Here is a 25,713-nt window from a genome sequence, read left to right as displayed (position 1 = left end):
TGACACATACTAATTATGCATATTTACATGGCACAGTTAGAATAGTAATGAACAAATCAGGGTAGTTAGTACATCCATCATCTCATATGTTATCATTCCTTTGTGGCCAGAGCACTTAAAAACTTTCCTTCTGGCTATCTGAAATGTACATTAACGACAGACATCCTGCCGTACAATTAGAACACTACCTATTCCTCCTTTCTCCTGTACCTTTAAAGTACCTGTTAAAATACATACTACTTAGGAACTGCTATAGCTGGGTTGGAGAATGGTTCCGATGGGAGCAGCCATATGTAGGGTGATTTTGCCCCCAAAGCTAGACATGGGCGGAGCTTCCCTGTGAGAGGGTGTGGGTCTGCATGGCAGATTCAAATCTGGCCCCAGCAGAAGAGGCCGAGAGATGAGGACCTGAGGCCTTGTCTGGCAGGGGGATGGCCGCGGCCCTGTGCTACCACAGGCAGGGCGCCAGTGGCGATGTCTGTCCTGTAGGCAGCAGCTCAGGGCCTCACAGTCCTCCTTGGTGTGGAAGAACAGAGGCTGGAAGCAGACAGCTCAGGGTATTACCACATTCCTGTCACTCCAGAGGGCTCATGTTCCCTGCAGGAGGCACCGAAAGAAGGGAATGAGGAGTTTTCTCATTTCAGCTTTTCTTGATACCTTGGACTTTACTCTCAATATTAGCTATTGGACTTTCTTAACATTTTTCCCTTAGCGGGTACTGTGTTGGGTTAGGTCATGCACTGTATCAGAAAGCCCCAGAACCCTGAGCTTTTAAAATTATGTATCTCCTGGGTTTTTTTGCTGTCATTTCTGATTGTCATCAAGACTCTGCTCTGAGCCTTCAGTTGCTTCTAGTGGATGGTCTGCCACAAACAATTAGTCACATCAGTTGCACACACAATGGTGAACAGACTCTGGTGTGAGACTGTTAGCACCACCACTGCCGCTCACATTGCCTGTTCACAGAAAGCCTCTCAGAGGGCCACCAAATCCCACCCGCCCAAGATGCCATTATTCTTTTTTTTTTTGTACCAGGGATTGAACTCAGGACCTTGCGCTTATGAGGCAGAACTACTGAGCTAAATCACCAGCCTGCTATTCTTCTTTTTTGAAGATACCGATTCCTATCAAAGCTGTGTTCCAAATGATTATAGGCAAAAATCTAACGTTTTGAATTTGTTCATAATTCATTGGCAAAACACAAAATGTATTGAGTGCTTGTGGGGCTCTAGACAACATGCTAGGTAAACTGGACAGAGGGACAGGGACCACTTCTCGTGGAATAGACTGCTTCACACAGAAGAGACCCAAGCGAGCAGGACCTGTTGCTCCCCTGGGTGGGGTCCGAGGAAGGCACTGGCAGTGTGGTCTAGGAGCTATGGCAGCGGTACCTAGGCTAGGCAGCAGGGTGGGAAAGGCTTCCAGAGGGTACACTGAACCAACTTCTGGAGGAAGAGCAGGAGCAGACGGTGGTGGCCTTGAAAGGGGGAGTCGCGTTTGGAAGGAGAGGTGTCTACCCCAGGCAGAGGCACGTTAAGACACACACCGGGTTGTGGTTTATATTATAGGCAGAGTGTAGTGAGAAGAGGGCAGGGGCTCAAATCAGCACTCATGCCTTAGGTAGGTGCTGGATTATGAGAGGCCTTGGGAAGAGTCTGGACTTCTTTTAAAGTCCACTCACATTTGAGCTTGTAAGTCAGGGGAGTGAGCCAGGCAGTTTTTGATGTAAAAATAAAGTGGGTGTGTGGGGACTCTACCAAAGGGGGAAGAAGGAACCTGATGGGAGCATCTGACATCTCGGTCCCAAGCTACTTACTCATACCTTCCCCCTGCCAGAGATGTCGGGCATGGAAAGTGACCTGTGTGCTTCTAAGTGCGCCGCATCCCTTTAGGCTCACAGCACGAGGCAGAACTGGGTGTTGTGTCCTGTCTTCACCCCCGTGATGTCTGTGGGCCCTCTGGCTGGTTTCAGATGACAAGTCTAAGATGGCCTTCCTGACCATGACGCTGCACCAAGGAGGGACCACACGGATGTACAGGCTGATGCAGGATGTGCAGCCGGCCCTGCTCAGCACCTTCAGTGGGGATCGCCGCTTCTCCCGCTTTGGCGGGGTTCTGCATCTCAGCGACCTGGACAATGATGGTGTAGGTAAGAGGGGCACGCGTTCAGATGAGCGTGAAGTCCCTTTGCCCGATGGACCAGCTGCTATGGATGAACGACAAGATGGAAACAGGCCTTTTACTATGTTGGGTGGAAACCATGGCAGACAGTTTAAAGGAAATGCTAATTATGTGTGGGAAGCTGGGTCAGGATCCAGTAGTGGAACAGGAAAAAGATGACAGAGGAGTTGGATACTTCCTTCTTCCAGTTTTTGTTGTTTGCAGATGAAATTATCATGTCAGCCCCACTGAGGATCACAGATGCAACCTCTGGGCTGCTGGGGGGAGAAGATGGACGAGTTTACATATACAACGGCAAGCACACCTCCGTTGGCGACATGACAGGCCAATGCAAATCATGGATAACTCCATGTCCAGAAGAAAAGGTAAAGTGCTCTACAGAATTCTCCACCGCGTGGGAGGGGATCACTCAATGATTCCTCGTTATGGTATGAAGTGTTCTCCAGAGCTCCGGTATTGAGGGCTTATCCTTGGTATAGCCATGTTCAGAGGTAGGGCTGAGAGATGTCAGGCTTGTGAGGGCACTGACCTCCTCACGCCTTCATCAATGGATGAGTTCATGGCTGAGTGGGCTACTGACAGATGGAGCCCAGCTGGAGGAAGGGGCAGTCACTGGGGGCACGACTTTGATGTATCCTGTCCTCAGCCCCTTACCCTCCCGGTTCTTCTCAGCTTCCTGCCATGAGATGGAGCAGCTTTCCTTGTCTGAACTCAGGGGTCGTGGGGTCAGGACAGTCACTCCCTGATTGGCAGACCCCAGCGGCCTGGAGTTCTCATAGCTGGGCAGCGTTTGCCCCTAGATCTGAAGTCTAACTGGACTTGGTATCATGTTGGTCTCTGCAACAGCCTGTCACTGTCTGCCTAGGGGCCCACAGGAGAAGAAAGAGAACAGACTAGGGCCACTGTGGTTTCATTTAACTTCCAGCCTTTTGTTTCTTGCTAACTGTTTTGATTCCTCTTCCTGGGTGGGTTTCCTTAAGTTATATGGCCCTTTGACCTCTAATGTTTGGCCACTGCTAAGTTTTTAATTTAAAAAAAATTTTAAGTTGCAAAATGAAAGTTTGCTGTGAAAATTTAAGAAAACATAAAAATCTACAAAGAAAAAAATTATAGATCACCTACCTAAAATTCCACTCTGCAGAGCTAATGCCTGTCAACCTTTTGTGTCTGAGTATTTTTTGTGAAATTAATTGCTACTGTCTGTCGTGCATTTATTCTGCACATCCTCAGAACTTACATACAATTTAATCCACATCAAAGCTATAAAGTTGCTCTTACGCCCAATTACAGGTAAAGAAATTAAGATTAGAGAAAAATCTGTTCAAGAGCATGTTGCTAACTGGCAGACCAAGGATTTAAACCAACATCTGATTCTAAAACTTGTTCTTAAAAATATACACACTATAATAAACTCTGATCATATTATGTATGATTTTGTGCACAATTCTACAATCTGATTTTTAAAAATATGTAAGTTGAGCATTCCTAATCTAAAATGTTTCAAAATCCAAAATTTTTTGAGTGCTAACATGATGCTACAAGTGGAAAATTCCACACCATGAAAACTGTTTCAAGCACAAATTAGAATATTGTATAAAATTATCTTCAGGCCATGAGTAAGTTTAAAGTATACATGAAACATAAATGAATTTCATATGTAGATTTAGGTCCCATCCCAAGGTATCTCACTATGTACATGTCACATATTCTAAAAAAAAAATTACAAAATCGAAAATACTTCTAGTCCCACATATTCTGGATAATGGATACTCAACCTGTGTCAAGGCCACTTTTCTGGCCACGTGTGGTGGTGCACAGCTGTAATCCCTGCACTCTGGGAGGCTAAGGCAGGAAGATCAAAAGTTCAGGTTGAGCCTGGGTAACTTAGTGATTTAGTGAGACCCTGTCTCAAAAAAGAAAAGGGCTGAAATGTAGCTCAGTGCCAAGGCCTTGGGTTTGGTCCTCAGTACCACAAAGGTTCCTCTTATCTGATATTATGCCAGATTAATAATATTAAGTATATATTAAGCATAACCATATATATAATGTATGTATATGTCAGCTGTATTTTTTATCTATAAACTAGTTTAACCATTATATAAGTGATGATTATTGGTCACTTTGGCCAATTTTCACTGTTAAGGATGATAATGGCAAATATTACCATGCATACATTTTTATCATCTGATTTTTTCTGGGAGCTAAGTTCCTAAAAATGGGATTTATGAAGTCAAAGGATATGCACATTTGTAAGGACAATCTGGAAATGTTGCAATGTGAGTGTGAAGGTATAAAATTAGTTAAAACCCCACATGAACAGCAAACATTAATTGTCCCTCTTTCTCCCTTTTGTTTTAGGCCCAGTATGTACTAATTTCTCCTGAAGTAAGTACTACTTGAAGGACTGAAGAAAAACTACCAACATGTGCTGTTCCCCCGTTTTTAACTGATAAAAATATTCCAGTGTGTTTGCAAATGCCCATTAACAGAGCATGTTTTACAGGCAAGTTCACGGTTTGGGAGTGCCCTGATCTCTGCGAGGTCAAAGGAGAAGGTGAGTATAAGGACTCGTTTCTTTGATATTTATATCTGTTTTAGGGCTAGGATTTGGTGATCTCACTTTTAAAGTTAAGTTTAGGTTTTATTTATTTTTTTTGAAAAAGAGTATACAGGGGAGGAAAAAAAAAAGCATACAAAATGCCATCACTTTCTTGTTTCTGTTCAGCCAGAAGTAGAAATGGTGAAATGGTCATTATGTGTTTAGGTGGCTAGAAAAAAAATATTCCAAGAATATTTTGTGACATGAAATTTATATGAGGTTCAAATCTCAGCATCCACAGATAAGGTTTTATTAGAACTCAGCCACCATCATGGTTTGTCTACAGCGGCCATCCTACTACAGGGGGCTTGAGTCCCATGTCCCACAAAGCCTAATGGAGCTACTATCTGCTCCTTCACAGAAAACGTTTGCTGACCTTTGCAACAGAACAACCACTATTAATATTCTGCGGTTTTCTTCCAGACTTTCAGAGTTTTTCTATGACTACACACACACATACACACACACACACACACACACACACACAGAGTCATTGTTTCTTTTTTATGTACTGTATTTTGCCTCTTCTTAGAAAAATGTACACTTAGAGCCCCTGGATTCTTTTTAATAGCTATATAGTATTTTACTGGCTTCAAGAACCATATTTCAGTTCTTCAGTTTATGTTCTCATAGATGCTTAGATCCTTTTTATAAAAACTATTACAGATAATGCGGTAGTGAGCATTCTTGCACCTATATTTTTACATAATCGTAGAAATATCCTTGTAGGTGAGAATCATAGAAATAGGATTGCCAGATCAAAAGGTGTACACATTTAAAAACTTAAGATATCAAAATTAGAGTTTTTCCTTCAAATACAGCTTTAAGCCTCTAATTCCACTCATTTTAGGACATGCTATTGAATAGAGCTGCGCTAAGGCAATGACATATAAAGAAAGACAAAATTCTTCTCTTGAGAAATTAATTTACATACATGGTAAGTTAAATAAAATGTGAAACAGGTATTGGCTTAACTGTTCAAAGAGCATTATCCCCACTGAGTCTTACCTGGAGGATGAAGGGCTGGGGAGTAAGAAGAAATGGTAGGTGCCCATGATCAGGCTCCTGCTTCTAAGACTTGAGGGGAAACTGCCCTCTAGTGGATAATGGTAAGGTGGCCCATTTACTGAGAACCCTGACCCCAACAAAGGTCAGGTAGGAATCTCAAAAGAGTATTTTACATCATAAGGTTGGTTTTTATTTAAACTTTAGGCATTTTCCAAAAATTAGACATCATCAAGAATCCACTTATTAGGTTACCAACCATTATACCAATTTAGCAAACCATTCTTTTTTTTTGTTTTTTTTTTTTGGTACCAGGGAATGAGCTCAGGACCTTGTGCTTGCAAGGCAGGCGTGGATTTAGCCACTGAGCTAAATCCCCCGCCATTATACCAACTTAACACAGTAGTGGTATAGATCATTTAAGAGTAATGTAAAGTTGACTCTTTTCTGTACAAAATTTCAACCTTGCTAATTATAGTTCCTTTGGGTCAGTATTAAAATTGTTCCACCTTCCCAGTACATACCTGAGATTGGGAGGCACTAAAGCACACTGAATGGAAAGGTAAATCAGGTATTATGTTAAAAAAATGGAAACTGACAATCTGAGAACGATCAGAGTGGCCTTTTTTTTTTTTTTTTTTTTGGTACCAGGGATCAAACTCAGCTCCTTGTGCTTGCGAGGCAGGCAGTGGAACCACTGAGCTAAATCCCCGGCCAAGAGTGGCCTTTCTTTGAGACTTGAGTAAAAGTTATGATTTTGAGAACTGTTTCCTTTCTAGGATAAACGAGCCATTATGTAGCTGGCGGCAGCAAACTAGAGTTAGGTGGCCTCAGCACGCACTACAAAATGCTGTCATTGACTCATGTTTCTGAACCTTGTTGTGACGCCTGCATCAGTGGGTTTGTGAGCCTCAGCAGGGAAGGGCTATGCGCACGTGTAACAAGCAGTGTTACACTGAGCACCAGAGAGGCAGGCAAAGAAACCTGGGTCATGGACTTGGCCCCCAGGAGTGCTGAGTTTAGGTGAAAGAATAAAACAGCACGGTGAGACCACTGATGTCAATGTATGCTAGCTAACCAAGAGCCTGCAGTGGAAATCTGTGCTGGGGATCAGGACAGGCCTTGCTGAGGCCATGGCCCCTGAGCTGTGCCTGGGAAAATTAAGACTCAGATGGGCAGAGGACAGCAGCTAGAGAGGATATCATTTTAGGAATCAGGATGGTTTGACCTGGAAATGGAAAGGAGGTTGAGATCATAGCCAAAGTATAAGCACATTTAATAAATCAGTACATCTATAAGTATGGGAAGAGAAGAAATTGCTACTACTTGGTTAACTTTTCTGAAAATTTAGATTTTTTTCTCTTAACTGACACTGGGGTATTGAAAGATAGTACAAAGGGCTAAGCCTAGAATTTGACACATAGTAAAGACTTGACACATTTGAGCCATTATTACTTCTGCATTCTATCAGGAGTGTTCAAAATTTAAGTCAGTGAGAAACCATCACACCTTTCTCTAACCAAACAGTGTCAGCCTGTTTGATCACCCATACATACCTCATGAAGCACGCTTGGCAGTGTGAGGATTTCGGCAAGATCACTAAGTGTTTAACTACCTGTAGCAGGTATTGAAGGCAGCTTCAAAAGATTGGTGCTAAAATGTTTCAGCAGTGAGAACATGTGAATACAATAAGGGAAGTCTTTAGTATTCCACCTATGTTATCTACATTGTACCACACAGCAAAGACCCCAGGATAAGCATGCATTGATGTAGTTTTCCTTTATCCTTTATGTGACAGAGGGGATCTGGGTGAACTTCTTCAGCTGTGGTTCCTGCAGATCCAGAAAGTGGTAGCCAAACAGGGAGAGGGGCATTTACACCTGCACCATGGGATCTGGCCAGTGTGCCGTAGATCCAGAGCACAGCACACTGCCTAGACCGCAGTAGGAACTTGGCAGATGTCATGACCAACTCATGAATTCTGTGTTGTGTCTCCTACAGAACCAAGTTGTCATTGCTGCTGGAAGGAGTTCTTTGGGAGCTCGGCTCTCTGGGGCACTGCATGTCTATAATCTCAGCTAGAGTTCACTCCACTTCCATCTCCTGCCAAGTTGTCTCCAGGGTGAGCGTCCTGGTGGCTAAGCTGGCACATCCAGCAAAGCCGTGATGGGGCTCCTGAAGTAAATCCACAATCCTCTGGAAATAAACGACTCCACCAGAAGTTTGTGAAATAGCAGACACTCTGGTTATTTGTCTTCTTCTCAAGTGTCCTTCCTTGCTTCCTTTGTATCTCAGCCTTTCTTATTTCCTAGCCTACTGTCTGTGCGCTGACCTGCTTGTCATACAGCCTGAACACCTGTCCCTCCGATGGTGGATGGGCCCTCTGGTCATCGCCGAGGAAATTCACACAGTTCCTTCTAAAATTCCCCTTTCCTTGCTGTTAGAATTTGGATCTTGAATGTTTCATGTTGCAGGCTCAGCCCCTACTGGTGGCCCTATTGGGAGGTAGTGGAGGTGGTAGGGGCAGGGCCTGGAGGGAGGAAGCAGGCCACTGGGAGTGAGGCCTGAAGGGTGTCTTGGGACCCCAGGTCCCCACTGCTTCATTGCCACATGCTTCTGCATGATGTATGCATTACCATAGGCCCAAAGCTACAGGCCAGCTGACCGTGGACAAACTCAGACTTAGAGCCACAGCAGTATTTCTTCCTTTTAAGCTGTCTACTCTAGCATTTTGTCACAGGGATAGGAAGCAGACCAACAGAAATAAACCCGAGGGAGGAGAAACAGTGGAGAAAAGTGTGGGGTGAGGGATAATCCACAGCACTTACTGTGATCTGGTCCTTTCTGACAATGGTTATTCTATTTTCTAAGTTTTATACAGTGAATGACAAATGTAAAACTAAAACTTGGTTAACTTTCTGTGCCCTCAGAAACTTTTGGGGAGATGGCTATTCTAACCGGTGGTGGACCTCTCGGCTCTGCCAGAGTTCAGTCATGCCGTGAAGGGCTCTCCTTGTGCTAGGTGGCCATTCGTCATGCCACGACTACAGCAGGAGAGGTCTGGGCTGAGCCAGGGGCTACTGAAAGGGACCAAGGAGTGAGGGACAGAGGGATGTGGGCCTCGGGCTCACTTGCTCTGGACTGTTTTCAGTAGGCAGTTTGTGGGCCAGTCCTTTGGTGTGGAGCGTTTAAGGGAAAGGAAATGCACACAGCATTTCAGCCTCACTAGAGTCCACAGGTGTGACAGCTACAGTAACCAGCTTGTTTTGCACTGAGAGAAGGTCCTTCCTCTGACACTGGTGAACTATTACAGGCAGGAGAGTCGAGGACAGGAGCCCTTCTCAGCTTCTCTAGATAGCAGGAGGAGCCAGAAAGAAAAATTTAGCTGAAAAGTTAAATCAGAAAGCAAGGAAAAGCTACTGTGGCTGAGATGTATGAAGAGTAGGTTAACGCAGAAAAAGTTACAGCTGTGTTGCTTGTTTCCAGATGGAAGTGAGCCACACGCCCCAAGGGACAGCAGCAAATACAGTGTCTGGCTTGGGTACTAAGTACCAAGAGCTCAACCAATGTAAAGAATTATTTTAATTTAAAAGATTTTTAGGGGACCAGAAATTACTTAGTTTATTCACTTACAAGCTGAGCCATCTGAGTGTAGAACATGATGAAGGTACATTTCTCTCAGTACTGTATCTGCTCGGCAGGACGATGCATACTTTCATGTTGCCATTGCTCTGTAAGTGTCAGTGTTTTTATGCTTCACTAAATGATAAGGTCTGTGTTTAACATGTTCACGATGGGGTTGTAATTCATGTGTCTTGCTGCTGGGCAGCTCTGAAGTACAAGTGGGAATGTGTTAAACTTGACCATTAGTGATCTCAGAATTCGCATTTTTCTCAATGCCTGAACGTACCAGATGGCAAGCATAAGGGAAAGGTTAAAAATCTGTAATAATGGGAGCACATTTCTAAGTTTATAGGATATTTAGCCATACCTCTGTCAAAAAAAAATTATACTCCTGCTGGTTAGCCTACATGATAAATATGTAAAAACTTGATATTCAGAAAAGACAGTCTACTACTGTATTATCTCAATAAGTAGATAAAATTTTCATTCTACTAAATATATATATATTTTTTGGTATCGGGGATCAAACTTGGGACCTTGCACTTGTAAGGCAGGCGGCGGCACCACTGAGCTAAATCCCCATCCTGGTTCTACTAAATATTAACTGTAGTTGTAACCACTGACTGTGAAGTGCTTAATAACTAAAATGGAAAGACGTGTAGGGTTTTCTCATTCACACAAATCTGAACATGTACCACAATTCACCTTGGTGTTACCTTCATTTTAAGGTATCATGAGATATTTATATATTTCCATTTTTTATCTGTACTTCTAACAACTTTCTTCAAAGCTTCAGGACTGGCATTGTTTTATGTCTCTGCATCACAGACTCAGAAATCAGAAGGATCTGAGGTGAGCCTGGGAGCAAAGCTCAGGTCTTGGGATCCTAGGCCACACATCCTCCTCTAGATCACCGCTGTAGCTATTGCTAAAGGAATGAGAGGAAATTCTAAGTTTAAACTGTGACTTATTTTTTTTGAGACAGGGTCTCACTATTTAGTTCAGGCTGACCTTGAACTATGTAGCCAGGTTGGCCTTGAACTTGCAGTGGTCCTCCTGCCTCCACCTCTCCAGTACTGGGATTACAGGTATGTGCCACTATGCCTGGCAAAACTGTGACTTTAATACTGTTAATTCCAAAACAAAAATCTCTGTATAATTCTTGGAATAACATGTCACAAATAAGTTCAACGTGAAGCCCTTAAATGTTTGTTTCACAGCCTGTGTTTATCAAGATAGAAGCACGAGGTAACAGCATTCCCAAATGACATCGATTCTGCCCACACTGGGTGGGAAACCCCTAGAGACAACTGTTAAGAGTGCTACAGTTTACAATGAAGTGCTTGCTGTTTCACATTTTTCAGTGTTTGGCATTGTACCACTTTTCTTTTAAATAATGAAGTTCTCTATTTACTCCAAAATTTACAACCAATGAGCTGCATTGTTTGGCATCGGCTGTTTTATTATCCATAAGAACTGTAAGAAGTACTCTGCAATCAGCAGGCAGAGCTAGCTGATATTCTGAAATCATTCCTGATCTAACCACCTTCAAGAATTTTAAAAACCATAACTTCCATTTATCAAATTTCTGAGGTAGTTACATTACTTTTACTACTGGGGCATGACCAATTACAATTATTTTACTCAAGCACATAAACTAAGGAAGGAAAATGACCAAAATTCAACCCTATGCCTGCTCTTAAACTTTGCCCTCTGGGATTCCAATTCTTCATAGATCACAGTTAGTATTTATTATTTTACATTGGTAAGGCCAAGAATAGCAGCGCAGTATTTTGAGGCATGCTAAAGAAGGGTGCCTGTGAAGTGAATTCCACGGATTCTCAAAGGTGATCTTGACAATTATAAGGCTTTGTAACGCTGGAGGTAGTCCACGTTCCCACTGCAGTGTCCACCGTGAGGCCTGGCCTGACCCCCGGGGGGTGCCAAGTGGGTTAAGGCCAGTCCTGCCTGTTTTATGCCCCTCTGATCAGTCTCCAGCCTCCCAATAAAGGCTTCTCACAGCCACATACAGGATGGAGGGAACCTTATCTGTAACCTTATCCTGTCTCAAACTCAGCTCCTGGAGCAGCATTTTTATCCTCTCACCAAAACACCTGGTAAACGGACCTCTAAATTTCTTCATCACATTAGGAATCAGCATCGTCAGGGCAGGGCTATTTATTCTCTTCCTACTACTGCATCTGTAGTCCAAGGGCTGCTTTGGTCATTCTAGACTCTCCAGTGCACGATACTTTTGGAGGCATGTTTAACTGTAACACTCTAGTATGTGACTGCACCAAACCTCCAGAAAATATACAGCAGCAGGTAAGATATTAAGATACAGCTTTCAGACTTGTCAATATTAGTCATTTGTTTTAAACCAAACTTATTATGAAAACAAAAAGGTACCAGAATGCTAACATTTACCTACTCTCTTGTTTTAGGAAGCCCATCTGTTAACTTTTGAAGTGTACACATATAGATTAGTTGGTCCACATTTTCCTTTTGGGAAAGATAATTTAAAAAATCTTTAGAAATCAAAAAAATCAACAAATTAGCTATGAAACGGTAACAGAATGGAAACACTTCCTTTCAACAGCTCTACTAATAGCCAAGCAAAGAAAAAGTTTTAGGGGTTAAAGTGAAATGCTGATTATCCTTCTATCTTTTTATTTACCATATATATAAAAGGGGGCAAATGCAAGAAAAGGTTATGCCAAGGATTTTTTTTTTTTTTTTCTTTTTAGACAGGGTCTTGCTAGATAGTTCAGGCTAACTTTGAACTCACTATGCAGCCCAAGCTGGCCTTGAACTCGCAGCAATCCTCCTGCCTCAGCCTCCCGAGTGCTGGGATTACAGGTGTGTGCCACCAAGCCCGGCCTAAGGATTGTTTTTAAAGCACAAACTTCCAGAGTTTGTTTTAATGGTAGGAAGTATTATGCTAGCACTTCAGGCAACTGAGTGAGCAAATTCACTTGAACAGGATTCCCTGTATTAAGAACTGCCATATCTGACCTCAGAAACCATGGGTTTGAAAGCTTCGAGGCTTAGCTCAGCATGAGATTGCACTTTTCTTTATGTATAAATTAAATAAAGTCTATATCAGTCTCTTCTTTGTTTGTTTTGGTACTGGGGATTGAACTCAGGACCTTGTGCTTGCCAGGCAGGCATGGTGCCACTGAGCTAAATCCCTGGCCCTATATAAGTCTATTCTTCTATTAAATTATTCTCTATGCCCCACATCCTATCTATAAAAACAGTATTTAAAGTCTGTAGGAAATAGGATTTTTGGTCTTTCACAAAACAAGCTTAACTGTTTACTCAGAATTCTGGAAATGCAATCAGATCCTAGAATTGTGACTGCCATACATTATCAGACATTGTAATTTAAATATTGATTTTTTCAAGTGTGTGACTATAAAAGAAATTATAACAGTATCAGAAGTTTAAAAAAGGCCAGGAATTTAGCTCAGTGGTTCCGCCACCTGCCTCACAAGTACAAGGTCCCAAGTTCAATCCCTGGTACCAAAAAAAAAAAAAAAAAAAGGTATACAAAAATATTTAGTCTCCAGGTTGTTGCTAACGGGTTGTTAGGATATTTCTGCTTGCTCCAAGTCCATCCGGCCTGAGGCTGTTTTTCACTTCCATCCTTCTGTCAGACAGAAGCGTCTTTTTAGGTAAAGAAGACATCTAAATAAAGCAGGATAAACTTAATTTTAGTCTGGGTCTTTCTTAAAATAAAAACCACTAGTAAAATAAGAGAAGAAAGGACTGTAAGCCTTGTGTCAACATCTTAAGTACTTATTTCCATGGAGTCATCTTCAAATACAAAAATGAAAAACAGGAGGAAAGCTTTATACTTTGCTTAATGAGAACACTATAAACATTTTCTACACCTCAGTTTCGATATGACAAAACCTTGCACCACAGGTACTAATATCTATCTAAATATACCCTGCCTGCCAGAGTGCTCTAAACAAAATCTATTTGTTGTGCCAGGCACTGTGCTGAACATATCATCTCATTCTCCCAATAATCCTATAAAGCAAGAGAAGAGTTAACCGACAGGGAAACTGAGGGAGGCTTAGAGAAATTCAGTAACCTGTGCAGGGTCACAAAGCCTGTGACAACTCAAGCCCAGGCTGTGTGACTTCAGAGCCCCTGATTCTAACTCTCTGAGACAGTGCTGTAAACCATACCCATCTTACCCGAGGAGGCAAAGGAGATTCTAGTTGTCTCCCAAGGAACGAAAGCAAACGCCTCCAGATGAGGCCACTTCCCATGAACATGATCCCCGTGATCAGCCAAAACATTCTATGGTCCTGAAAGAGAGCACAGTCATTTCAATCACACAAGGCTAGGTTCCTGAAAGTGTTTTCAACTATCACTGCCCAAGAGTTCCAGGGAAGCTTTTGTTATTCACAGCAAACTAAGAACAAGTACCTCTGTAATACTCAGAGGCCAAGAATCAGGGAATAAGCCAGAGGGTAAAATTATTTCAAGATTTAAATATTTTTTAATCACCTATAACCCATGCATAATTGCTTTTACTGTTTCTCTCCTATGTTTACATATACAAATTTAAATGGTCAGTCACGAGGATATACAATTTTAATTTCCAGCTTATGGTCACAGTCCTCAAAACTGAGCTGCAGTGGTCTGGCACCACAGTGCCTCAGAATATTTCAAGCTTTCAAGAGAAGTAACAAAAGAAACTTGTGGTCGATACAGACACGCTAAAGAAATTACTAAAACACTAAGGACATCATGAATCAAAGTTTGGGAACCTCTGATCACAGTGAACATTTTTCCTCACTCTTATTTCCGGAATTCAGTTATTCTAGCAGTGCAGTGTTTTCAGTTAATGTGTTAACATACAATCTCTCACAGGAAAGGACCCATTTACAGCTATGTCAATAGTTGGTTTTCAACCAGGGCATGGTTAGCGCCAATGACTGACAGCTTCAAGATGGCCTGTTAATCAATTCAGCAGCTATTACTGATGGGAACCTATGTCCTTTATTGAGCAGAAATCTGCTTCCTTTTAATATGTTAGATGTAAGAAACTAGGAAGCTAAGTGTTAACCTGAATGAATTGCTTTTGAATTGTGAAAACATTTCTAATAATCTGAAATAAAGGCCCTAGGTTATTAAGTAAAAATTCTGTAACCTATGCAGTTCACTACAGTTCTTCACTTTGGATGGTTCTGTTGTTCCCTATTAATCAAATAAAATGTGAAAAAATTGAGAAGCAAGCTAATTCAGAGGCAAACCAAGCTCAGAGTTCCGTGTGCCGTTATACCCACTGCACAGGGTGAAGCCTCTAGGTCAAGGAGCTGGACAAACTTCCAAGAGCTGGAGATCCACTTGTCTCTCTCTGCAGACATGTCATGCAGTACTGAGACACCTGCTGCCTGAACTGGTGTATAGTCTCTCTCACTGCTTAGTCTATGTCGCTTAGAAAGTTTTCTTGCTTAGAATAGCTGGATGTGCCCAAGGCTACACAAGCACTAAAAATAGATGGGCACATGTCCGAAGTACTAAGAACCAGCATGAAAGGATTGACTTGAACATCAAAATAATGACAGTAACATTATAACTCATTAAAACAGGACTCTGTGAACCCATACTGATAGAAATGGGAAAGGAATGCTCTCCTTTGTAGTATGATGCCAACCAATAAACGCAAGAGTGATGGAACCCTCATGGTAATACAGTATCTGGTGGCTTTAATTACCTTTGGATCACTTAGTGGATAGCACAAGTGGAAGGTGAGAATCTGATGAATACAGAATTTTACAGGATACTTAATTCCAGAGAAAAAGAAAAACTTTAATAAAGAAGAGAAAGCACCTGAAACATCAGATGGAAACAACCAAAGTCAGTACTGCCAGTGATCCCAGATGATGGACCAAAGTTACTACTGCAACATGCAGAGTTAGAGGATCTCATAATGAAAGACTAAGGGCCAAATAACTGATTTGTGTTGTTTGTGAGTGTCAAGGCCATGGAAGACGAAGACTGAAGAGCTGTTCCGATTAGAGGAGTCAGGAGGCACAACTATATGCAACATGTGACCTAAGATTTTCTTTGTGACAAGTGGTAAATTCTGAACAGGGTCCACAGGTGAGAGAATAGTGTTATTTCAAGGTTAATCTTCTGATCCTGATAACTGCACTGTGGTTATGAAAGAGAATATCCATCATTTTAGAAAACATGTACTGAAACATTTAGGGATAAAGGAATATTACATCTGTTCTTATTCTCAGTAGGTTTAGAAAAGTATGTTCATACAGATGAATGCTAAAGCGAATATGGTAAGATGCTGACATTTGGGAATTCTTTGACTATTTTTAGAACTTTTCCTTTTTTTTTTTTTTGGTACTGGGGATCAAACTCGGGACCTTGCGCTTTTGAGGCAGGTGGTGGAACCACTGAGCTAAATCCCCAGCCCCTTTAGAACTTTTCTGTAAGTCCAAAATTAAAAGTAAAAACAGATCTATCTTAGATTCACTATAGTAAATATTAATGTTGACTATTAAGAAGTAAAGATAATTGACATCCAAGGATTAATGAATGTTTTCACTGTTCTTCAGGAAACCTAAAGATAAGTAATTTGTAATTTTGATGAGGCCCTGACCTGAGTCTTGTTCACCTAGCTACTGATGGAGCCTAGTTCACCACCCACCACCCATATCTCATTACAACTCAGCTCTCTCCTGAACCCACTGAAACTACCAGAAGGGAGAAAAAATTATTTTTGAGACAGAGTTTCACTGTGTTACCCAGGCGGGTGTCAAACTCCTGGGCTCAAGTGATCCTCCTGCCTCAGTCTCCCGAACAGCTGGGTCTAGAGGTATGCACCACTGTGCCTGGATCAGAAAGGAATTAGAAAATAAATAATTTCAGATTATGGATCCTGGAATACTTGACTTGCATACACATATATCATCTGGAGTCTAAACACAGAATTTATGTTCCATATACACCTTATCCACATGGCCTGAAGGAGACATCATACCATGTTCTTCCTGAGCCTGTACGCTGAAAGCTGTCAGGTGAGGTGTGATTTCTGTCACACTTCAGCTTCATCTCTGTGGCTCATTTCCTACCACTCTCACCCACGCACTGTCTTCCAGCCTCCAGGGCCTTCTTGCTGTGGAAAAGCTCAGCTCAGTCCTGCTGTTCTGACACTGTGGCTCCCTCTGCTTGGAACACTATCCCTCAGATTTTCCCACCTCTCTTCAGTCAGGTTTCCATTTAAATGTCACTTCCTTAGCCCACCTTCTTCGACATGCTCTCGCAAATGCTACCTGTATCATGGTCTAGCATCCTCTATCTCTTGTTTTTCTTTGTAGCACTTAGCATTTAATGTACTTTATATTTATTTATTACCTCCTTCCTTCTCTATAATGTAAGCTCCATTAGGGGAGGGACTAACTGCTATATGGGCCTAAAGCAGTGCTGAGTATTTAACATAGGAGGTGTAATAAAAAAATACAGTGAATGTTTAAATTTAAAAAAATTAATTAGAGTAAAAGACACAATGCCATCATTCTTTATCAGAATAGTGCTTCAAACACATTTTATCATTCTTACTACTTACCAAAGCAGTTCTGGAAGTCCTCCTTTGTGTCTTTAATTATGTTGGCATAGTTGCCTTGATGTCCTGAACTAATTCCAAACATTTAACTTTTATGATCGTTTTGACTTTGGGGAAGAGCCCAAAGGCGCATGGTACCAGATTCAGTGAATAATGTGGGTGAGGACACACTGTAATGTTTTTACGGGTCTGCATTTCCATGCTCAGCAGCAGCAGACATTATATTTTTGATCATACCTAGTAGAAACATCCGTGAAAGAAGACTGCAAGAACTGCTTTAGAAAGAGGCAAGAACAATGGGATATGCATACTTGAAGCAAGGCCGAGTATTCTGAGGTGGATTAACAGCAACATGTCTTTTATTGCAATAAATTTATTTAGACACCTTATTTTTTGAGAAGCCTTTTTATTGTGAGAGGGATGAAGAAATGTATTTCCCCTTCTTTTATATTTCATTACAAGAAGCATTAATAATGACTAGTATTGACTATGCTTCAAGGAGCTTATGATCTTTTGCAGACTTTAAACAAGTACTGCAAATTTGGAGAGTGTGCAGAAAGGATTACTTGCGAAGGAAATAATCTTTTCTTGTCTGGGTTGTGTAGTGACAGAGAAATTCAGACCTGAGAGATAAGTAGAAGTTATCTAGGCAACAAAGGTTCAGAGGCAGTGTGTCTGAGAAGGGAGACTTTGGAGCAACTGCCCAGAGTAGCTGCAGCCCCAGGGAATATTTCCCCAGGGAAATGCCACAATATTTACATTTTTTTCCATTACATTTACTGGTACATTTTAGGTATCCAATACAGTTACATTTATCATTGGGACCTTGTACCTTTACATGATGTATCTTGGTTCTTATTTTTTCCCCATTCCCCTGCCCTCCGTTCACCCCCTCCACCCTTCCCTTTTTACAAAGACTTTGTTTCCATGTTTTTCCTTTTCTCATAATTTTTTTCTTTTCCCTTCTTTCCTTTCCCCTTCTGCTCCCACATCCCCTATTCCTTTAGATATTTTCTGCCTATTTCACAATATCAATTATACATTTTGATTCTTATTTACACTTTTAGTTTTTCATACCAGAGAAACTATTCGGTATTTACACATGTGTGTCCTATTTATTTCACTTAAGAGTACGGCCTCAATGTGCATCCATTTAGCTATAAATGTCTCTAGTTTCTCATTCTTTATGGCTGAGTAGTACTCCATTTTATTAAAAAACCACATCTTCTTTATCCAGTCTCCAGTTGATGGGCAATTGGGCTGTTTCCAAGTTTTAGCTATTACAAACTGGTGCTATAAACATGGGTGCACATGTATCACTGTGGTATTTTAATTCTTTTGGGAAGATACCCAGTAGAGGAATAGCTGGGTGAAATGGGACTTCCAATCCTAGTTGTTTGAGGTATCTCCATATTGATTTTCTCAGTGGTTGCACCAGTCTGCATTCCCACCAACAACGAAGGGTTCCTTTCTCCCAACAACCCCACCAGCATTTGTTATTGGTTGATTTCATGATAAGCAGACATTCTTTCTGGGGTGAGGTGGAATCTCAGCGTTGTTTTCATCTGCATCTCTCTAATGACCAATGATGTTGACCATTTTTTTTTGTATGTTTATTTGCTGCTTTTACTTCTTTGAAAAATGTCTGTTCAATTCAGATGCCCATTTCTGAATTGGGTCTTTATATTTGGAGGGGTCTGATTTTTTTTAGTTCTTTATGTATTCTAGATAGACCTTTGTGTGAGGAACAGCTGGTAAAAATTTCTTCCCACATTGTAGGTTGTCTCTTAGCTCTGTTGTTGGTTTCTCTTGCAGTGCAGAAGCTTTTTAATAAGATGAGATCCCAGTTGTTGATTCTTTGTGCTAGTTCCTGTGCTGAAGATTTGTTCATAAAGTTCCTATGCCAATTATCTTTGAGAGTTCTACCGAACTTGTCTTCCAGCAAGTTTAGTGTTTCTGTTTTAAGATTTAGATCGTTAATTTGATTGGATTTTAGTTTAGTGCATGGTGAAAGACAGGGGTCTAGTTTTAATCTTGGCAAGTTGAAATCCAGTTTTTCCAACAACATTTATTAAAGAGGTTATCTTTCCTCCAGTGAAGATGGTTGGCTCCTTTGTCAAAGATCAGGTAGCTGAGTACGTCTGGAGTTGTTTCTGCCTCTTCTAATCTATTCCACTGATCCTCGGGTCTGTTTCTTTGCCAGTACCATGCTGTTTTTATCACGGTGGCTTTGTAGTACAGTTTCAAGATGGGAATTGTGATATCCACTGCCATGACCCTATTGCCTAGAATTGCCTTTGCTCTTCTAGGTCTCTTCTGGTTCTAGATGAACTTTTGGATTGTTTTCTCTAGTTCTGTGAAATATGCTGTTGGGATTTCAATCGGGATTGCATTGAATCTGTACAGCAGTTTTGGAAGTATGGCCATTTTCACTACATTGGTTCTTTCTACCCAGGAACAGGGGATGTCTTTCCATTTTCTTATATCCTCTTCAATTTCTTTTTTCAGAGTGCTGTAGTTCTCAATGTAGAGGTCTTTTGCTTTCTTCATTAGATTGATTCCTAAATATTTCATTTTTTTGGATGCTATTGTGAAAGGGATTGTTTCCCTAATTTCTCTTTCAGTGAGTCTGTTATTTGTGTACAGGAAGGCTATTGATTTTTGAGTGTTGACCTTGTATCCAGCTACTCTACTGAATCTGTCAATTAAGTCTAGGAGTCTTTTGGCAGAGTTTTTTTGGGTCTTCTGTGTAAAGTATATCGTGAGCAAATGATAGTTTAACTTCTTTTTTTCCTATCTTTATTCCTTTTATTTCTTTCTCTTGTCTAACTGCTGTGACTAATGTTTCCAAAACTATATTGAACAGGAGTGAGAGCGAACATCCTTGTCTTGTTCCTGATTTTAGCATGAAGGTTTTCAGTTTTTGACCATTTAGTATGATGTTGGCTGTTGGTTTTTCATAGATAGCTTTTATGAAGTTGAGATAAAGACCATCCAATTTTCTGCAGGGTTTTAATCATGAATGGGTACTGAATTTTATCAAATGCTTTTTCTGCATCTATCGAGATGATCATATGGTTTTTGTCCTTGACTCTGTTAATATAGTGTATTACATTTATTGATTTATGGATGTTGAGGCAGCTTGCATCCCTGGGATAAATCCGACTTGGTCAGGGTATATGATCTTCTTGATGACCCTCTGTATCCTGTTTGCCAGTATCTTGTTGAGGATTTTTGCATCTATGTTCATTAGGGAGATTGGCCTGTAGTTCTCTTTTTCAGTTGGGACTTTCCCTGATTTTGGAATCAAAGTAATGCTTGGTTCCAGGAATGAATTTAGAAGTATTGCTTCCCTTTCAATTTCACTGAAAAGTTTAAAGAATAGCAGCAATAGTTCTTCTCTATATGTTTTGTAGAATTCAGCAGTGAAGCCATCAGGACCTGGGCTTTTCTTTGTTGGTAAATTTTTAATTACATTTTCAATTTCACTGATTGTAATTGGGGTGTTTAGAATTGTTTTATCTTCTTCGTTCAACTTTGGTAATTCATATGTATCTAGAAATCTGTCTATTTCTTCTGTGTTTTCCATTTTATTAGAGTACAGGTTCTCAAAGTAGGTATTGATGATCCTCTGGATTTCTGCTGGATCTGTTGTGACTTCACCTTTTTCGTTCCAAATTGCATGTATTTGAGCTTTTTCTTTCCTTTGTTTGATAAGATTGGCTAAGGGTTTATTGATTTTATTCTTTCGAAAAACCAACTCTTCGATATGTTGATTTTTTGCATCATTCTCTCACTCTCCATTGCATTGATTTCTGCTGTGATCTTTATAATTTCCTCCCTTTTATGAGCTTTGGGTTTGTCTTGCTCTTTTTCTAAGAGCTTAAGATTTGGCATTAGTTGTTTATTTGCGCTCGTTCTGTTTTCCTAGTGTGGGCATTCACTGCTATGAATTTCCCTCATAGAACTGCTTTCATTGTGTCCCATAGATTCCTATATGTTTTACTGGCATTATCATTTATTTGTAAAAACTGTCTAATTTGTTCTTTAACTTTCTCTGTGACCCACTGGTTGTTCAGGAGAGTGATATTCAATTTCCATGTGTTTGTGAAGTTCTCGCAGTTTCTTATGGTGTTGATCTCCAGTTTAATTCCACTTTGGTCTGGTAATATACATGGGATAACTTCAATTCCTTTGCATTTACTTAAACACGTTCTATGAGCTAGTATGTGGTCTATTTTGGAGAATGACCCCATGTGCCTTTGTGGGGTGGAACACTCTGCAGACATCTATTAAGTCCATTTGTTCAAAAACTTGGTTCAGTTCAGGTATTTTGTTGTTGACTTTTGGTTTAGATGATCTGTCTATTTGTGACAGTGTGGTATTGAGGTCCCCCACTACAACTGTATTAGTGCTTATTTGGTTTTTCATGTCCCCTAATATTTGTTTTGTATAGTTGGGGGCATTAGTGTTTGATGCATATATATTTATGATTGTCATCTCTTCTTCTTGGATTGTTCCCATTACAAGTAGCGACCTTCTTTGTCTCTCTTAATTAGTTTTGGTTTGAAATTTACTTTGTCTGCAAACAAGATAGCTACTCCTGTTTTTTTCCGGGTTCCTGTCACATGGAGAACTGTTTTCCATCCTTTTACTTTCAGTTTATGATTTTCTTTTTGAACTAGGTGTGTTTCTTGTATACAGCATATTGTTGGATTTTGCTTCTTAATCCATTCTGCCAGTCTACTTCTTTTGGTGAATTGAGGCCATTAACATTGATGGTTATAACTGATATGTATTAATTTATCATTGTCATGTTGTTGGTTCTTTTTTTTCCTCCCTCTCCCTTTAATTTCTTGCCTTGCCTGATGAATTTGCTCTGTTGGACCTCATGGAGTTGTGACCTTCATTGACTTTTTCTAGGATACTGTTTAGAATTGTTTGGAGTGCTGGTTTGGTACTCTTGAAGCTTTTCAGGTGTTTTTTGTCATGGAAATATCTTATTTTCCCATCAATTCTGAAAGACAGTTTTGCAGGATACATCAGTGTAGGTTGGAGGCTGTTTTAGGGCTTGAAATACCTCACTCCAGGCTCTCCTTGACTTGAGGGTTTGTGTTGAAAAGTCTGCTGATTCTGATGGGCTTTCCTTTGTAGGTGATTTGTTTCTTTTCTCTAACTGCTTGTAGTATTTTGTTCTTTGGTTGGATTTCTGGGATCTTGATTATTATATGTCTAGGTACAGATTTTTTTTGATCATGGCTAGTTGGAGTCCTATATGCCTCACTTACGTGTATGTCAAATTCTTTTGCTCTGTTTGGGACGTTTTCTGTCATTAATTCTATGAACAGTTTTTTTTAATGTCATTTGTACTTTCTCCTGGTTTTTCATGGACTCCTATCAATCTTATATTATTCTTCTTTGCATCACTAGGAGCTGTTGGATTGATTTCTCATGGTTCCTTACTATTTTTAAGAGATCTCTCTTTTTATGGTCACTGACTGCCATCCTATCTTCTATATCTGATATTCTGTCTTTAGATTGGCTCAGTCTGCCATGTATGCGTTCAACAAGTTTTTAATCTGTATATCCGTCTGAATCTGTTTAATGGATTCGATTTATTTCCTATGTTGGCCATTCATGGTTTCCATTTCTTTTCTATGTTGGGCATTCATGGTTTCCATCATGGTCCTGAACTCATCTATTTTTTTTTTAATCTGTTTCTGTTCTCTAGAGTCTCTAATCATGTCTTTCATTCTGCTCATCATTTCTGTAGTTATCTGAGAAATTATTTCTGTTTTGAATTTTTCTAGAGCCTCATTCATCTGTTTTGTTACTTCCTGTGCTATCAGTTCAGGGTGTCCAGGTGGTTGATTATCAGACTTTTCCACTTCATTTCCCACAGAATTTGCCTTTGGTGGGCTGGAAGTCTGAGTTTGTGCCTTGCTTAAACGTCTTCTCCTTTCTATTTTTGTTGTTGGTATTGTCCTTGGTTTAATTCCTGGGTTGATATTTTGATATTGGTTATTGTAAGTATCTTTGTTGCTTGTATTTAGAATCCTTATGGAATGATTGCTTCTCAGAGGTGTCTTCCAGATACAGCTGGTCTTTGGGTTTTTAGTCTCTAATGACTCTGAAGGTATCTCATTTTTATTATACCAGGAAGGACAACTGATTAGATCAATCACAACACCTTAGCCCAAGTGATAAAATCAGTAACACAACAGCATCAAGCACAGCTTAGAAAATAAAAATTTGTGGTAGTTACTAATCTATCACCTTTAACTGTGTGCATTAAATCAAAATCGAGGACCAGCCCAAAATATGTTTATAGTGAATAAACTCTTCAATATAGCAACTTTACCCTTCAAGATGGGGGCCTAGAAGGAGTTTGGGAAGGAAGGATAGTTAGGTAGGATAGGGAAAGGTTAGCAGTGAGGCCAGACAGAGGAAGATCATGCAAACTCTAGGAAACTGTTGAAGGCAAGAGGAAAATATAGAATGAAAGAACAAAGATGAGAACAGAACAACCTAACAGGTGTAGGGAGGCTAGAAACTGTATTTACTTTCCTTTGAAACTAATGACAATCAAGAGAAGGAAAAAGAGAAAAGAAAAAGAAAGAAATCCAAATTAGGGCCAGAACAGGAACAAAAAGGGAGATGAAGAACAATGTGGGAGAGTGAGAGAGTGACAGAGCAAGAGAGCAAGACAGTGAGAGAGAAAGAAAAGAAAAAAAAGAAAAATTTGAAGAGTAGAAAAAAATTAAAAATAATAATTTTGAGACTAACAAATAAAAACTAAAAATGAAGGGCCTCCTTCAGGGTATGTCTCTGCTGTCACAACAGACAATGTGGATAGCAGTGTGCAGATATAAGTCCATTAGTCTCAGCAAACCAGTAGCAGACCTGAGAGATTCAGGCTGATTTCTGGGTGCAAATCCCAGGCTGAGCTCTCTGCCCTCCTGCAGGGTTGAACTTTGCAAGGTTCTACTGCAGGTTCCAGCTGCCCTTCCCCTTAAGATAGTCCAGGTTCTGATGGGAGGTGATGATCCCAACAAGTTACCAACTATAGTGGTCTGGTGTGCCTTTATTGCAGAGATTCTCTTTACTTTTCCAGTGGGCTTCAATTTTCATGAAGGAGCCTGAGAGAGGTCCTCTTTCTGTTGTTCACTTCTGCTCTATCTTCTGGAGCTCAGGACAATGGCCTTTATGACCCGCTGTGCCTCTGCGGTGTGGAACCAGGTACTGACGCAGCTAGGAGGCCAGAGGCAGGGAGGGAGGGGGGTGGTGGTGCTGCAAGCACCTGCTCGGCTCAGCTAGTTGTTCAAAGGCAAGGTGGGGGCAGGGAGGCAGCCTCAGCTCCACCTGGCTGAGGTCCTCACCCATCCGCTGGTTATATTTTACGTTCTTATCACCTCCCAGCTTCCCCTGTGGTTCCTCTGAATGCGTGTGTACTCAATATTTACATTTTTAAAAGACCACTTTTTAAAAGTATACCGCAGTCCCTATGAGAGATGATGTGGGCTGCATCAGGGCGACAGCCACAGAAACCGGAGACCTCTTAACTGATGTGCACAGATCTAGCCATCCGCTCTGCCAACTGCACGTTCAGATCACTGGAGAAATCTGAACAGCAAGACAGTCTCTGAAAATACTCTGGGAGCCCTGTGCTCTATTCATATGGAAGGCAGGAGAGCAAAGAGGAAAGTTGTCTTTGAGCTGAAATCCTGTCTTATTTTCTAGCTCTGTGTCCTGGGGCAAGTTACTTAACTGTTCCTGTTTTCCCATATACAAAGTAGAGATGATACATCTCCATTTTCAGAGTTATGATGATTGTGCCATACACAGCATGCAAACTTCCAGGTACACTGCCAGACACATAAAAATTAAAATAAAACCCCTAACGCCACCTCAGTGTGACAGTGTTATCAAACTTCCTCGTATGTAGTCATATGTTTTTGGAAACAAAGTAATATAGGCTATATTTATAACAGTGTTGTAATGGGGCCTAAGATACCACCTGAGTTCTGAGGTACAGTGTACACTTAGCTCACAATGAGAGTATACAGCTTAGACTTTTAAAAAAATCAGTTAAAAAACTGGTGTTAGAAACATTACAAAATAATTCCTAAATTTTTAGTTAAAATAAGACTTTCTTACCTCTTCAAGGGAAGATTCCAAATTCATGCCAAAAGCAACTCCCATTAGTCCAAAGAGTGAAAGAGAGAAGGTTCCCATGGTCAACTGTAGATTCAACCTCATCATCACATTCCGGTGGCTGGAGGGGAGAAGAACTCAGATTAGAAGGCTCACTAGTCACACAAAGCAAATTGGTAAATACTCTAATCAAGACCACATGGATTAAATCTACAAGCAGCAAACCAAACACCGTTTCTGTGTAGTGGTCACAGATTATGATGGTGTAATTCCTTTCAAAATGACATTTCCTTAAAGACTTTATTATCTTCCAATAATTATTTTATAAAGGAGATCCTTACTGTTTTATGAGAGGTATTCTTACCTGTCCAGATTGATAAAAATAACACTCTGTGAGTCGTCAATCAGCACCCTGAGCTCCCGGGCTGCGTTGGAAAGGTCTTCAGCTAAGCGGTAGTAGTTTTCCAGCAGCAGCTCCATCTCCTCTGCGTGGTCAATGCCAGTACTGCTCTTTTCACTACAATTCCGAGTTAACAGAGTCAGCCTC

General features: G+C 40.7%; 2 protein-coding genes across 7 annotated transcripts in view; one reads left to right on the top strand and one right to left on the bottom strand.

Moving 5' to 3' along the window:
* The window catches only part of Gpld1 (glycosylphosphatidylinositol specific phospholipase D1), a 53,898-nt gene extending 45,877 nt beyond the window's left edge, over positions 1-8,021 (top strand). For 5 of the 6 annotated variants that reach the window (XM_087181236.1, XM_087181237.1, XM_004847606.4 and 2 more), the window contains 5 exons: positions 1,973-2,149; positions 2,386-2,546; positions 4,540-4,566; positions 4,685-4,735; positions 7,787-8,021. In XM_087181236.1, the coding sequence (XP_087037362.1) occupies positions 1,973-2,149; positions 2,386-2,546; positions 4,540-4,566; positions 4,685-4,735; positions 7,787-7,867 (497 nt within the window). In that variant the 3' untranslated portion in view covers positions 7,868-8,021. Of the gene's footprint in view, positions 1-1,972; positions 2,150-2,385; positions 2,547-4,539; positions 4,567-4,684; positions 4,736-5,630; positions 5,718-7,786 lie in introns of all 6 variants that reach the window. The other variant, XR_015439113.1, reaches the window with a different exon arrangement.
* Positions 8,022-10,850: 2,829 nt separating this feature from the next.
* The window catches only part of Mrs2 (magnesium transporter MRS2), a 28,030-nt gene continuing 13,167 nt past the window's right edge, over positions 10,851-25,713 (bottom strand). The window contains exons 8-11 of the mRNA XM_004847610.4: positions 25,531-25,683; positions 25,170-25,287; positions 13,618-13,731; positions 10,851-13,099 (exon numbers count right to left, since the gene is read on the bottom strand). Of these exons, the coding sequence (XP_004847667.1) occupies positions 12,989-13,099; positions 13,618-13,731; positions 25,170-25,287; positions 25,531-25,683 (496 nt within the window). The 3' untranslated portion in view covers positions 10,851-12,988. The remainder of the gene's footprint in view (positions 13,100-13,617; positions 13,732-25,169; positions 25,288-25,530; positions 25,684-25,713) is intronic.

Source organism: Heterocephalus glaber, unplaced genomic scaffold (assembly GCF_053883595.1).
Source record: "Heterocephalus glaber isolate CG9 unplaced genomic scaffold, H.glaber_assembly_v1.0 deba00001472, whole genome shotgun sequence".
NCBI lineage: Eukaryota > Metazoa > Chordata > Mammalia > Rodentia > Bathyergidae > Heterocephalus > Heterocephalus glaber.
This window is presented reverse-complemented; position numbering and strand designations above follow the sequence as displayed.